Below are 16429 nucleotides of genomic sequence, written 5' to 3'. Positions count from 1 at the left end.
AATGAGATGTAACAAATTAATGCTCTTCCAAAAATAAGTTTAAACATGTAGGGGTGTCATTTGAAATTTCAAAGAGAGGGAGGAACATAAAATGCAGTTAAACTTGGTTTTAAAATACCCCTCAATAAATATATTGAAGTGTATTTTGTTTAAATTAAATTCAATACTTAGTTATTTTTTAATGGTAGTATTATTTGCTTTACGTCCCACTAACTACTTTTATGGTTTTCAGAGACGCTGAGGTGCCGGAATTTAGTTCTGCAGGAGTTCTTGTACGTGTCAGTAAATCTACCAACACGAGGCTGGCGTATTTGAGCACCTTCGAATACCACCGGACTGAGCCAGGGTCGAACCTGCCAAGTTGGAGTCAGAAAACCAGCGCCTCAGCCGCCTGAGCCACTCAGCCCGACTTGGGAAGTTTCGAAATAAAAAACCTGTGCCTTTTCACTCTGTCAGAGAAACCGTGTTACAGTGGAAGGCGGGGCACAGTGAAGGAAGCAAGGCAAAAGAAGGAAGCCTTTAAAAGAAAATACACTACCTAATGTGTTACAACTAAAAGTAATATTCCCTGGCTACGAGAGAAGCTGTACAGAGAGATCAAACGTGAAGGAGAGTGATCCAAGATAAAATGTTACTGAACTGTTAGCAGCAGCGTCCAAATTCAGTACCGTATCTAATTCTGACTTCGATGTGGATACTCTTAGTTGTTGATAAAAGCGTAAAACATATTCTTAATGCACATCATTAGCCCTACATCCATAGAAATTAATTTGTATACTTTTTCACTCGTGCGGGTAATGTATTTCATCTTCCACAGTCTGTTCCTTATTTCACCATACCTCACGCTGTCTGGGGTATAGATTATTGAATGATGGGAATTAAGTATGAAAGAATGATAAAGCAAATTTGTTGATAATTTATTTATTTGTACAAACACACAATCACTCACACAGGAATACATAATACAGTCTCATGAGGTATCGGGGTTGGCATAATTTATCTAATAGTGTTTAAGGGAAAGACCATGACCAGCATAGCCTAGAGGAGCAGCGTATGCTACTGGGGCGGCGACCTTAGCGTAGGCGGGGGCGGCATAGGCCACAGGGGCGGCGACCTTAGCTACAGCAGCAACAGCGGGCTCACGGTGGACGACAGCGTTGAATCCGTTGTGGGGATCAGCGGTGTAGTCTACGGTACGACGGGTGCCGTCAGGCTCGACCAGGCTGTAGCTACCCTGGACGACATCTCCTTCACGGGTCTCGTGCTGGGACTTGGAGTCTCCAGTGTGAGCGTCCTGGACTCCGTAGGAGAAGCTGTAGTGAGCGGGAGCGTAGGGCTGAGGAGCGACAGCGACCTTGGCTACGGCAGGAGCGGCGGCGTAGGCCACAGGAGCAGCATGGGCAGCGTAGGCTGGGGCAGCGTAACTCAGGGGAGCGGCGTGCGCAGCGTAGGCAGGAGCAGCGTACCTCAGGGGAGCAGCATGGGCAGCGTAGGCAGGAGCAGCGTACCTCAGGGGAGCAGCATGGGCAGCGTAGGCAGGAGCAGCGTAGCTCAGGGGAGCGGCGTGTGTAGCGTAGGCAGGGGTAGCATAGGCGGGACCGCCAATGATTCCAGCGCGAGCTACTGCTACGACAGCGGCGAAGATGAACAGCTGAAATTAAAAGAAAAGTTAATATTTTAATCATCCATTGGTTGATCAGAATTAATTCTTTATTATTAATGCAGTAAATTTGTATGTGTATAGTGGAAATTTTGTCCTTTTGTTTATGTGTCATCCAAACCTACGAGGGAGCTACAATCAGTCTCCTTTAATACTCCGTATTTTTGTTACAGATATTATTGTTGTCTATTCTTGTAAGGGGTTCGGAACACCGTGGTCAACAACCTCGTGTTCTTGGCTCATTACATTTATTACTAACAAATATTCGCGAGACATTCTCGTCATCCTCAATAATTATAGGATGGAAGATCTACGAAGCGCAGTATGAATATTAAGGGTAAACAATCTGAAAAAGCACCAACACTCCACCTTTGGCTGTGGGTAGAGGCGATTGAATACATGCATGGAATATCCTGCCTGTCATAAGAGAAGACTAAAAGAAAGAATTCCGCCCTCCGCCTCCTAGGGCTGTCACCTTGGGAGCGATGTTTTGCGACCTATGCTGTCCTGGCTGCGTCTGGCGTTGTTTCTGCTTGCTTGTGCCGGTCTCTTTATTACCGTTTCTGAGCTAACATTCCTTGGTCATCTCTTGCTCTTTTCTTGTCCCGGCAGAGGCGAGACCTTGGGAATCAATGAATTTCACACCCATTATGGCCCTTTTCTTTCCTGTTGCGGATGCCTTCCTTGTTTCCTACTTTAATTCTGATTAGTGGTAAAAGGGAACGGGTACCTAGATGGACTTCACTTTAAAATACCGTGCTATCACCACCAACCACACAGTTAAGCACTTGAGGCATGGAATGGAATTCGTGGAGACTATTCTTCCGGCTACTATCTGTTATCTCCATGCTTATTAACAGTGAGATGCGGTTGAAACTGAGAGAAGCAACCTCACAAATGCAGTCACCAGAAAGGCGGCTTTCACTGTAAGTCTCGGTTTTTGGCACTTGGTTCTGAATTGAGTTGAATCTGCTGTCACAGGTCTCGGGTGTTATAAACTGAGTTGTTAAAACGGAATAAATTCGAAGCAGCTCGCTTTACTAGGCCTTATTTTTGACTGCATGTTGTGTTGTATTCTAGATGAAACTAAACCCAGGAAGAAAGTTTTCGCCAGATTTTGGCGGTAAAACCCACGCCAATTTAATTCAATATCCCTTTCGTCATTATTAAGGCAGTAAATTTATATGTCTACAGTGGTAATTTGTCCTATCGTTTATGTGTGATTCAAAGCTATGATGGAGCTACAGTTCGTTTTCTTTAATACTCTATGTTGTTTTTACGGATAGTTAAAATTTATGTTTTTGATTTTTTGTCGTTCCTTGTACGAGGTTTGGAACACCGTTTTCAACACCCTCGTGTAGTTTGCTTGCATGTTTATACTGTTGCGTATTATTGTATTTAGCCGAGGCTAGCATTGGGAGGAAAGCTGAATATTTTGTATTCTAGGTCCCATCTAGACATTCGCATGTGTGTTGCAGTTCTGTTTCTTATATGATGTTAAAGTACATGAGACGTAAGGTGATCAATTCCTGAATACTAGACTGTGTAATGGTGACAGGAGAGAAAATTTACGATACCACCGTCGATCTGTTAATTCAGACACTGGTCCGAATGCCATTCTCAAGGACTGGAAAAAGTATTATTCATTCGAAGTTTTAAAGTTAATTTGTTCTTCCATTCGGGAGGTAGTGGGTTCGAACCCCACTGTTGGCAGCCCTGAAGATGTTTTACCGTGCTTTCGCATTTTCACACCAGGCAAATGCTGGAGCTGCACCTTAATTAAGCCAAAAGCCGCTCACTTCACACTCCTAGCTTTTCCTATCCCATCGTCTCCTTAAGACGTATTTTGTCGGTGCGACATAAAGTTAATTGTAGAATAAAACTAAGTTAATTCTTTCCGTCTTTCCACAGAAAATGGGCTATTAAGCTGTTGAGTTTGAATTAACAAAACATATTTTCACTATAGTTATTTTTAGCGATATTCTATTTAACTCCACCTATTTTTAGAATCTGTTAGAATCTTAAGAACCGGGTGGTTTTGCCGTGCGGTTAGGGGCGCGCAGCTGTGGGCTCGCATCCGGAAGATAGTGGGTTCGCATCCGGAAGATAGTGGATTCGAATCCCACTGTCGGCAGCCTTGAGGATAGTTTTCCGTGGTTTCCCATTTTCACACTAGGCAAATTCTGGGGGTGTACCTTAATTAAGGCCATAGCCGCTTCCTTCCCATTCCTAGGTCTTTCCTGTCCCATCGTCGGCATAAGATCTATCTGTGTCGGTGCGACGAAAAGCAAATAGAAAAAATATTCTGTTAGAATCTTAAGATTTGGCACTGTATTTGTTTATATCTGTACTGTATTCTTGACTTTCAGCTAATCGAAAAGGTATGGAAATTCTTAATGAGTCTCATACGGCTATACCCTTATTTTAACTGTAGTTTACAGTGTATTCATTACCAGTAAATGATTAAATTTGGATGTAAGCTGGTCTTAGTAGTTCAGACAGTAGAGTGCTGGCCTTCTGACTCCAGTAGGCGGGTTCGATGCCACCTCAGTCTGGTGGTATTGTAGGTGCTCATATACGTTAATCCTTTTTCGATAGATTTACTGGCACGTAAAAGAACTCCTGCATTGGGAAAATCCTGTACCACGGGAACTCCAAACACCATAAAAGTAGTAAAAGCCAATAACATTATTATAAAAAATGTGAGATAAACGCGCACTTATCCGTTGTTCCAGTATCCGTAACTTCATTCAATAAACGACAGTAATTCTGTGCGATGTATTTTTTAATACTCCCCGATGTTTCTGGTCTACCCTAGCGTTGAAGTCACTGATACACGGACTCACCTTTGTTGCCATGGTGTTGCTCCTACGTTGATCTCGTTAGGACTGATGTACTGGACAGTGGTGAACAGTTCCTTTTATATAACTGACTTGCGAGTGATTTGCTACTTTTGTGATGCAAGCAGTACAAACTGCTGTACGACATTCGCCTTTCACCACTCCACGCGGGGGACAGTATTGTATATACAGTTCACATAACATCTTGGGAGAATGTATGTTCTTGGACACGCCTTGACCATGGGCCCAACTGGCTCACTCTCTCTCACCTTGGACCTGCTGCCCCTTTTCGTTGACCGGGACCAAGGATCTTCCCGTTCCGCCGGTGGAATAGCATTTTCGTTCGCAGTGCATTTTCTTAATCTTCGGCATAAGGCCCAGAACAATTATTTATCAACCATAGGATCTCACTTGTTGTTTGTGTTAAGGTCACCGATTGTGGATCTGAATATCAATTGCTGTTGCTTCTGTTCAATGGGTAGAAACATGGTTGGAATTATTCTTGAATTCTGCATGAACTCACTTGGGTGAGTGTCTTCCTGCTGGCGTTTTGATGGCAAGTTGGTATTAATATTACTTTATTTCCTTGCTGTATGCAGTAACGGCCCGGTAATTCGAGCTAATTGGGACTGACGCTACCGCGAATTACCGAAAATCTCGGATTACACGGAAATAAAGAGAAATCAAAGGATAATTGTGAGATGAAATGTTTAATGTGAAATATAAACAGTCCAGCGCATACATTCAGAAGATGTACAACTTGGTAGCTGATGTATACCAATCTTCTCCTGTTTCTTTTTTATTTTATTTATTTTATTACTTTCGACCCTTAGGATCTCGAATGACTCGTTCGGCACGTCTTCGACCTTTCCAAAACCTCTTCATTCTTTCTACCCCTCCTATTTCTCTCCGCTTCTGTGATTTGCTAGCGGCATTACGTCGCACTGACACAAATAGGTCTTATGGCGACGATGGGATAGGAAAGTCCTAGGAGTTGGAAGGAAGCGGCCGTGGCCTTAATTAAGGTACATCCCCAGCATTTGCCTGGTGTGAAAATGGGAAACCACGGAAAACCACCTTCAGGGCTGCCAATAGTGAATGCAAGCTCACAGCCGCGCGCCCCTAACCGCACGGCGAACTCACCCGGTCTTCTGTGATTTGGATCTTGAGTTGTGACTTTCAACGAGCTTTTTGGAAACAGATCTATCCTGCACTGTCGTTAGTGGAAATTTATCTTTTAGGTCAATCGCCTTCCAATCATCCCTAACTTTCTTATTATTTCCTATTATTCTCCTGCTTCTTCCTCTTCTTAATAATAAATTTATGCTGTTGAAAATAGCTTTGAATCGGTAAGTTACAGAATTTACAAAGAAATACCAGCAATCTTCCTCCATAACATATCAGTACAATTTAATAATAGATTTATTGTAGCTAATGGCCATTTATAGTGAAAATGAAAGGATATTCACTGCGTAAGTCCTTAAGAGACCCCTGTCTCCTATTACACCACTCCGGGTGATATATTTAACATTTCTGTCCATATAATTCACAAATGCACCTTAAGGCTTTGGTTTTGCACACTCGAAATTGGGTTCCGTGCATCGAGAAACTATTTACCGTATGTCGAAGATCATTGTCGGGCTCTGTCCAGTCTATGCTTCAGTTGCAGAGAATTCAGACTATATTTCTTACTTCTTAGCTTGTGGCTATGTTAGCTGGTCTTGGTAGGCGGCTGTGGATATTTGGCGCATATTTAGTATTATATCCTCTATATAAAAGGATTCCCTCTCTAATTCATAAGTTAGTCTGGATGGGGCGTATCGCGATAAACACAAAATCTTCTTCAGAAAAGTTGCCTTTGTTTTTTCAATTTCCCTTAATTTGTTCGTGTTAGACTGAGGCCAAATGAGTTTTATCCCATAAGTAGTGATGAGACTTATTTTACTAAAGAGGATTTTCATAATATCTGTGTCAACTGATAATCTACGTAGCATTTTGATGTCGCTCATTGCTATTACTCCTGCTGTTGCCCTCTTTATTACATGTTTCGTGAGGGAGATTCTGGAGGTCTGCAAGGTTACACCAAGATAGTTGAAATCATTAACAACCAGTACAATTTAGAACTGAATTTGCAGTTAGGCAAAGCATCATAAATTCAGTAATCTTTACTTCTCCTTCTGAAATCATTTCGAAACTGTCAACTAAATCAGGAAACAAATTCTATACACTAATAAATTTACATGCACCCTCAGTTAATTACATCCCCCCAAAAACCTAATGTAAAGAGCTTATGGCATCTTCTGGACGATACTACAGCCAAAATTCCCAAATATATTAAAATTCTGTTGGGAGACTTCAAAGCACAAATTGAAAGAGAAAATCAATTTAGAGCCACAGTAGGACTTTACCCTACTCACAAGGGAACTGATACAAATGGAGAAATGTTAATCGACTTACGAGAGATTTTCGAGTTCAAATTAATGTCAACACATTTCCTAGCACTTCTACACAAGAAAAAAATAATGTAAATCCCCAAATTTTCTTTTAGGATAATTTCAAGCAGATCATGTAGCTATTTGCATGAAAAATCAAAAAGGAATCCTGAACTTTGAAGTTTAAAAAGTTGTCATTGACTACACCGACCACCAGTTATCTCTAGTCCGAGTAAAATTTCAGCCTTACAGATCAAAACCCAAATTAACCAGAAACCTGCGAATCAATCCGGAAATTAAAAAATGCAGGTACATTCCTTGAAAATTTTCCTAACCACAATCCAACTGGTTGGAACTCAGAGGCATGCTATTGAAAGCTTCTGAAAAGTCGGCATAACCCCCCCCCCCCTTCCAGGAAACGAAATTATGGATGGCGGAATGAAATATGTGATAAGGCCATAACTTGAGAATTAGAGCCTGGCAAAGTTGGAATTCCTGTACAGTTGAACAAAATTGGTATAATTTCACCAAAATCGAGAAACAAACTCAAAAAAAATCGTTTGTAAAACGTAAAATAATATGATCACCGCAGACTGGCAGAAATTGAACTAGATTTTACAAAAATAAACACTCAGGAATTCTATAAAACATTCATAGAATAATTCTTCCCCCTTGAACTGTGAATCGCCCATTGATCAACTCACTATTAAAAACCGCTCCCAATCTAGATTCTGAGCCTCCCATATTCGAAGTAGCCAAAAAAATTATACACGAAGTTTAACAAATTCACAGGGGAGGATGGTATAACTGGCGAAATGTTGAAGATAAGATGCGAAAGCCTCTATCCCAAAAAGTCCACAAAATTCTTGAAAATATCTGGATCACAGAAAAAATCCCTGCAGACTAGAAGAAAGCACTGTACAAGAAAGGGGGTAAAAGAGACATCAGTAACCACAGAGAGATTTCCTTGATACTTATAACAGGCTGACAAGTCTTGAATGACAAACAGATCATCTAACAGTGAATATGAGGCAGCTTTCACAAAGGTCAGATCCTATGTAGAACAAATTTTGAATCTTAAACCCATCTTACAAACAGAGATCACTTCTGTTGACTTCCGGAAAGCGTGTGACTCTATAGACCGACATACACTTTTCAGTATACTAGAAGAATTCAAATCTTATAAAAATAAGAGAACTGATCAGACAAACATTAACTGGCACCACTTCGAAAGTTACATTCCTAGGTCAAACATCTGAGCGTTTTACTATTAACACAGGGGGTCCTACAAGGAGATGGACTACCCCGTCTCGTATTGAATTTTCTATTTGAAAATGTAATCAGAACCTGGGAAAAGGAATTTAAAGGAGTGACCTTTGGCAGACTACTCTAATATATAATTGAAGTGAAGTGTTTGGCCTTTCGTATGACTAATAACAGGCAAGAAGCAATTCATTAATTTAAAAACTCCGTGCAGTTGCCATCAAAACAGGATTTCAAATATCCTACGAGATATACAGTACATGGAAGGAATTCTGCGATAATTAGCTGGACAACCTTTGATAACTAAATTCAGCTAAATTTCTCAAGTAAACAATTTTAAATACCAAGAAAAAGTCATTCAGTCCTCCGTGTCAAATTGTGAGGTTACTAAAGAGGGAAAGTCTAAATGACAAAAAGCCTTCCGAATCACCTGGAATTCATATAACAAAAAACTCGGTATCTAGGAAAGCGAAACTAAGGCATTATAATACAGGAATCAAACATGAAGAATTATATGCATCGGAAACCTTAATCGTGGGTGGTAGACCATTCTCCAAGCATATAGAAAAGTAAGAAAGGAAGATTCTTTAGAAAATCTTAGCCCCAAATTGTAGAGATGTAATCTGGAAGAAAAGGATATCTCAGGAAATATACTGTCATGCCGAAAAATTCTCACACAGTATCAGAAAAAATGCGAGTGAAATATTACGGGCACACTCTCTGAATCAGTGAGGATAGAAAGGATAAGAATGAAATTTTCAACCTTGCCCTTTCATTAAGAACCAAGAACAACTGGCTTAGTGAAACTGAAACAGACGTTCAGGAAATCAACATCACTGAAGATGTGAGAGATGTAAATTCCTAAAATTCCTAACACTAATCGATAATCACCAATTTGCAGACAAAACCAACAGCAGAATAGCTAACATCTGGGCAGAAGTACTCAGTGAGAGGAGAAAGACATTAGCCGGGCTCAACAATGTAATATAATAAACAAAAATAATTGTTTTTCTTAAGTTTGGTTGGTAATAGTGTATTAAAGTAGCACTGGTTAAGTGTAAGGGATGCAATGCAGCATATCCATAGCTTTACTGGAATAAAGTTATTATTTTTATTTTTATATCCGTCTGAGTCTCTTGATGGGATAATCGAGATGTATACGTTCAGTCCTCAGACGGAAGGCTGGTTGGATCTTCAACAGCTCCACCATTACCTCTCATAGATGGCTTAGATATCACTGAAATGGCGTACTAGAAAACTGACGAGTGGGGTAATTCCCGCTGCTATTACATATCAGTCTACCAAAGCACACTGAAAAGCAAACACCAACTCTATGAACAACATTTTCACACCATTCATAACAGGGACTGGCTGCGTAAGGAATGGTATTACTAGCATCACTCATACCTGAGACTCAGACAGGCAGATGAAAGTAACAAAATTCCTTTAGCCCATACCAGAAGACATAGTGCACTGTAAACACTACGTATCACCAGCCAAGGCATAATCGAGATGTACTACTATGTAATAATAATAATAATAATAATAATAATAATAATAATAATAATAATAATAATAAAATCCACAGGCAAGCAACTCGATGTTGAAAACATCCTAGGGATATGAGCTACGAATTTTGGGGGATAAAATAAAATAAAGTATGAGAATATATTCTTTATTTATTCCTAAAAGTTACAATCCTTTTTAATCATCGTTATCCGATCGATTAGATTAGCACTTTACCTTTTCTACCACTACGATCGCTAATGTATGTCACTGCACTGTTTCACTTAAGCATCACGACGAGCGCTAATGTGAGTCAAAGCATTGTTTCACTTAAGCACCGCTATGAGCGCTAATGTGAGTCAATGTATTGTTTCACTTAAGCATCACGACGAGCGCTAATGTGAGTCAAAGCATTGTTTCACTTAAGCATCACTATGAGCGCTAATGTGAGTCAATGCATTGTTTCACTTAAGCATCACTATGAGCGCTAATGTGAGTCAATGCATTGTTTCACTTAAGCACCACTATGAGCGCTAATGTGAGTCAATGCATTGTTCCACTTAAGCATCACGACGAGCGCTAATGTGAGTCAAAGCATTGTTTCACTTAAGCACCACTATGAGCGCTAATGTGAGTCAATGCATTGTTTCACTTAAGCTTCACTATGAGCGCTAATGTGAGTCAATGCATTGTTTCACTTAAGCACCACTACGAGCGCAAATGTGAGCCAATGCATTGTTCCACTTAAGCATCACGACGAGCGCTAATGTGAGTCAAAGCATTGTTTCACTTAAGCACCACTATGAGCGCTAATGTGAGTCAATGCATTGTTTCACTTAAGCATCACTATGAGCGCTAATGTGAGTCAATGCATTGTTCCACTTAAGCATCACGACGAGCGCTAATGTGAGTCAAAGCATTGTTTCACTTAAGCACCACTATGAGCGCTAATGTGAGTCAATGTATTGTTTCACTTAAGTACCACTACGAACGCTAATGTGAGTCAATGCATTGTTTCACTTAAGCATCACGACGAGCGCTAATGTGAGTCAAAGCATTGTTTCACTTAAGCATCACTATGAGCGCTAATGTGAGTCAATGCATTGTTTCACTTAAGCATCACTATGAGCGCTAATGTGAGTCAATGCATTGTTTCACTTAAGCACCACTATGAGCGCTAATGTGAGTCAATGCATTGTTTCACTTAAGCATCACGACGAGCGCTAATGTGAGTCAGTGCATTGTTTCACTTAAGCATCACGACGAGCGCTAATGTGCGTCAATGCATTGTTTCACTTAAGCATCACGACGAGCGCTAATGTGAGTCAGTGCATTGTTTCACTTAAGCTCCACGACGAGCGCTAATGTGAGTCAATGTATTGTTTCACTTAAGCCCTTATAACTTCATTCGATTGGGTATTTTTCAAAAATCAAAAAAACTCCTGAGGGTATTGAACCAAGGAACACATTACAGAAAGAATGATGTAGATAAATTAATTAAGAAGACGAAAGAAACAAGCGATTTTAGGCTATTTTTCCGGAATTACACTTCCGCCGGAAGTGATTTTCGAAATTTGCTTCTTTAACCCTTCAACGTTCGGCACAATTTAGAAAATTGCTTAATTTTACGTTTTTCATAGTACTGTATGCAGACTCTTAATTTGTCTGCTAATAGATGTTTTCGACATTACAAACCCATTAAATACCAATACAACGCATTTTGAATTGTTCCCTTTTGCGAAATTTGCTGCTTGGCGCCATACTTAGGTCTTGAAATTGCGGCTTTCAGTATTTTTTGTTAATATTTTTCGTTTGCAGCGGATTCGTATACACTACAGTAATAGGTAATATTCTATCCACTGTCGTCCATAGTATGGTGCTACGAGCACATCTGCGTAAACAGAAGCCATCTAAGAGCATTTCATTCACTTCGGCGGTTCAGGGAGTATTCAACCATTCCAAAAAAAAGTGGTTCACCGCGCAGCTCCTCGCGCGGTGCTTGTTCTTGAAGAGAACTGGACGTACTGGAGAGCGAAAGTTCGTGACGTTCACTTTCAGAGAACTTGACAGGCTGAGTTCTGAGTCGTTGTCGAATTTAGAATTATATTTCCTACAAATTCTTCGTAACTCTACGAGTTTGCCAGACAAGTGAACTCTTACGTGTTAAAGGAAACGTTCGAGCTGAGGGGGGAGGGGGGGGGGGGAGACTGGCACGTCGAGCGAGGTACAGCTGGTTGGATTAAAATGAAAATCCTAATAACTATCTTCATCTTCTCCTCCTTTTTCTTTCGTTTTGGTCGACTATTGACCACGTTAATTCGAATTCAGCTTCTTCTGTTTCTGGACTTTAATCCTCGTCCAGTTCTCCTTCAACCTTTAATGCTGCAATCTCCTCCTTTCTTCTATCCAAGGCGCCTGGGTACGGGATCTAACTTTTTCTTTCAAACCTTTACGTTTCCTTGATCCTCGACTTGTAAGTATCCCAGTTGATGATTTCCGTTCCGTGTATTCGCATTTCTTCCAGGTCCCTCTTCACCTCCTGACACCAGCGCACTGTAGTTTTCTTGATCTCAAAAATCTTATTATCTGATTGATCAGTCTTCCCGGGTTAATTCTGTAGATATGTCGGAAGAACATGGCTCTCCTCTTCCGGATCGTATCTGAGATCTTTTCCATCTTGAGATATAATTAATATCTATCTATACTAATATTATAAAGAGGAAAAATTTGTTTGTTTGTAACGAATAGACTCAAAAGCTACTGAACCGATTTAAAAAAATGTCTTCACCTATAGAAAGCTACATTGCCAGTGAGTAACATGGGCTCTATTTTATTTTCAAAACAATTCGAGGTGGGGAGCACCGGGGGGGGGGGAGGGATATATAAAAATAATAGACCAATATAGGCAAAAAAAATCGAATTTGTCGTATTAGGACGAGACAAAGCTCAATTTAATCCTATTGACGCAAAGAACAAAACTCGGTAAGCCCTATGGGCCCGAAAACCATGTTTTAAGGCCCTAAAACCAACCGTTACGGAGATATTGGCACCACACTACCCCTGCTCTAGGAATCGGATAAAAGAAACGAACTGCCGTAACCATGGCAACGTCAGCTCAAGGATTCTAGAGCAGTGAGATTATGTATGTACGTTTGGGGATAGCTGTCAACCAAAATTGGTACAAATAAGACTTAATATCTGGAAAAATATACTGTTGTGTAAGGCACTCATAGGACTCCTTTGGGCGGTGATGAAAAGGGGGTGAAGTAAAAAAATATTATCTTACTATATATAAAAATGTATGTATGTGTGTGTGTAAATGACACATCTTCTCCTAAACCACTCGCAAATTCAACCAAACTTGGTACACGTATTACTTACTATTAGGAGACGAGCACTATGGGGGTAAGCCATCCCTAGCGCCCTTAAGGAAGGGGGTCAGGAGGGTAGTTATAAAAATAATCGAGAATAGTGTCGAATTCATAGTTTTCGGGGTCGCTGAGTTGAAAAGTAATACTCCAGAATTTTTTAAAGTCCAAGTTCAGCCCCCTTTTAGGTGGGGAGCGAAGGGGGCGTGAGATATAGAAATAATTAAAAACAGTTTCGAATCCATAGATTTCATGGTCTCTGATATGAATAGTAATACTCCGGATTTTTTGCAAGTAAAAGTGGGGGGCGAAGGGGGTGAGATATAAAAATAATCGAAAAACTATATATAAAAATCTTATCTTCTTCTTCTTCTTCTTCCTAAATATAAAAATGGATGAATGTGTGTGCGTGTGTGTGTGTGTGTGTGTGTGTGTGTCGGTGTGTAAATAACACATCTCCTCCTAAACCACTGGAGCAATTTCACCAAACTTGGTGCACTTATCAGTTAGTATCAGGAGACAAACCCTTATGGGCAGCGGGCGAGGGGGTGGTATAAAAATAATCTAGAATATTATCGAATCCATAGTTTTCGTGGTCACTGCAATGAATAGTGACACTCCGAATTTTTTAAAGTTCATGTTCAGCCCCCTTTGGGGTGAGGGTGAGGGGGGAGTGAGATATAAAAATAATCGACAATAGTGTAGAATCTACAGTTTTCAGGATCACTGAAATGAATGGTGACAATCCAGATGTTTTATCTCTTAGGGGGGGGGGGCGAGAGTGGGACAGTCTCATTGACAGTTGAAATCCTGTACATCGTATCTATAGTGCGACGGCTAAATACATATAATTATCACTTATTAATTCTTGACAGGATCAAATACTTCCCAGTCGATTCGAGCTTCCATAAGGACGAAGTTTTACTCGAAAATTAAATAATCTAAAACTTGAAATCGAACACATCTAAATAATTCTAAAACTACATAATAGATCGTAACATATCAATCTACAAGTCAAAAAGGAATTCTATAAAAATTCACATCACACATGACTAACTGGTAATGCAAATCTTAAAGGTAAATATTCAGAAACTATCCGGGCAACGCCGGGTACTGCAGCTAGTTTTATTATAATTTCATTTAAACCAACCAACCAACTGACTGTGCAGGCAGTTGCTCGGGCTGTACCTTAATGAAGCACAAGTTCGCTTCTTTCCCACTCCTAGCTCTATCGTATCTCTTCATCGTCGTAAGATCTGTCTGTGTCGGTGCGACGTAAGGCAAATTGTAAAAATACAAAAAACAATAACAATAATTTTAACAAAATACAGTCAATTTATACGAAAGGTGATAAATGAAAAATGAATGGCGTGCCGGGAATCGTACACGGGACCCCTGCGACCAAAGGCCAGCACGCTAAACATTTAGCCATGGAGTGATAAATAACTGTTCGTTTATCTTCCGTCAGTGCACAAACACACGAAATTAACTATATACAATAGAAGGAGTACACAATGAAAATAAATAAGTCCAAAAGAAAAGTAATGGAGTGCAGTCGAACAAAATCAGGTGATGCAGGAAAAGTCTTAGAGAAAGTAGATGATGTTGTTACTTTGGTAGCAAAATAACTAACGATGGGAGAAGTAAGCAGGACATAAAATGCAGACTAGCACAAGCAACGAAGACCTTTCTTACGAAAAGAAATTAACTCACTTCGAACATTGATACAGGAATTCGAAGGATATTTTTGAAGACTTTTGTCTGGAGCGTGGTATTGTATGGAAGTAAAATAGAGGATAACTAGCTCAGGAAGAAAGAGAGTAGGAGTTTTTGAAATGTGGTGTTACAGAAGAATGTTGAAGGTGAGGTGGGTAGATCGAATCTCGAATGAAGGGATACTGAATCGAATTGGCGAGAGGAGATCGATTTGGCAGAATTTGACAAGATGGAGGAAATATAGAATGATAGGGCAGGACACCCATGGCGAGTTGAGTTGATTTTTTTAGGTAAATCTAGGTGGTAAGTAAAAAGGACAGGAATAAAGCAAGTTATGACAATGACAAGCAAATTACAGTGGATGTAGTAGTTACGTAGAAATGAAAAGGGTAGCACAGGTTAGGGTGGCATGGATAGCTGCATCAAACCAGACTATGGACTGATGATTCAAACAACAAGAACATTATAAATATGTTACATTACCTTCTTCACGTTGCAATCTTGAGGGGTATAGTTGCAGGAATTTGTGGAAAAGGAGGAGGTGAAATATAACTTTTTGAAATCATGTTTTGTTCTCTTATTAGCACGTACCTTCGGCTTCGTCCGCGTTTATCCGTTCAAGGTTTAAATTTCTTAAACTATCTGTTTAAAAGCAAAATGTGTTTTTAAAAATGTTTATTGGCACACACACTTTTTTTTTTTTTTACAGAAATTTCATAAATTTAATAATATTGTTACTTTCAGTGCTTTGGATACCTGATTGGCGGATGGTACAAGTAGGTAAAACAGCATAAAAGACCATATTACATTATAGAAAAAACAAACTAATTTTTCCTGTTGGAGCTTCCGGATGAACTATATTAAGTGTCCTTCCATTTGGAGCTAAGACGTATAATGTGTTTGTCTTTGCAACTCTTGAACAACCCACGGACATTTAACCATAGGAGAAGCACGCTTTCCGAAGATACAGTCCTACAGCTTCAAGCAATCATTCGTATTCCTTTTTGATGCACATAGCGAAACTCAAATTGGGAACTGCAGCAGTGGCGGCTCGTGATGATAGAAATGGGTGGGGCACATTCAACATATTAGGAACACTAGGAATCAATTAAATTAATCTTAAATTAATCCGCCATTGAATATATTATTAATTGTACAATTCCTCTGTATGAGCCTTTGGCTCGTTGGAATTAATTATTGAAATAAATATCTATCTATCATCTACCTTTTTATTTCTTGTGTATGAAACTGCAATTGTAGGTTCTATTTTTACCTTTGAACGATTTATGCTAAGCTCTGGTCTTGGTCGGCCCATTTCTTTAGCTAATAATCTGTTTTCATAATTAAGAGATTTTTTATTGTAATTAGCTCACTTGATTCATTTTAAAAACACTTATGCTCGCACATGAATACACTCAGATACATCACACTAATCTTCACACACACTTTTCAGAATTACAATGAACATCGACACGGATGAACACTATTAATCTAACAGACGTACAAGGTAAGCATAGGTTTGCTTTTGCGCGCATTAATCTATATAAATAAAATTGTTTCTGTTTGTCTGTTTGTCTGTCTGTTTGTCTGTTCCACCATCACGTCGAAACGGCTGGATAGATCTCAACCAAACTTCATATTTAG

At 39.7% G+C, this 16429-nt stretch overlaps 1 protein-coding gene across 1 annotated transcript; it reads right to left on the bottom strand.

Annotated features, from left to right (window-relative positions):
* Positions 1–1000: 1000 nt before the first annotated feature.
* Positions 1001–4518, bottom strand: LOC136884779 (cuticle protein 7-like). Its single transcript, XM_067157071.2, has 2 exons — positions 4507–4518; positions 1001–1651 (listed from the first exon to the last, which is right to left on the bottom strand). The coding sequence occupies exons 1-2, from the start codon at positions 4516–4518 to the stop codon at positions 1001–1003; spliced, it is 663 nt and encodes a 220-aa protein (XP_067013172.2).
* Positions 4519–16429: the final 11911 nt, after the last annotated feature.

The sequence above is a fragment of the Anabrus simplex genome, chromosome 13 (genome assembly GCF_040414725.1).
Source record: "Anabrus simplex isolate iqAnaSimp1 chromosome 13, ASM4041472v1, whole genome shotgun sequence".
NCBI classification, from domain to species: domain Eukaryota; kingdom Metazoa; phylum Arthropoda; class Insecta; order Orthoptera; family Tettigoniidae; genus Anabrus; species Anabrus simplex.
The sequence above is the reverse complement of the archived record's forward strand: the minus strand, read 5'-3'. Positions and strand labels throughout refer to the sequence as shown.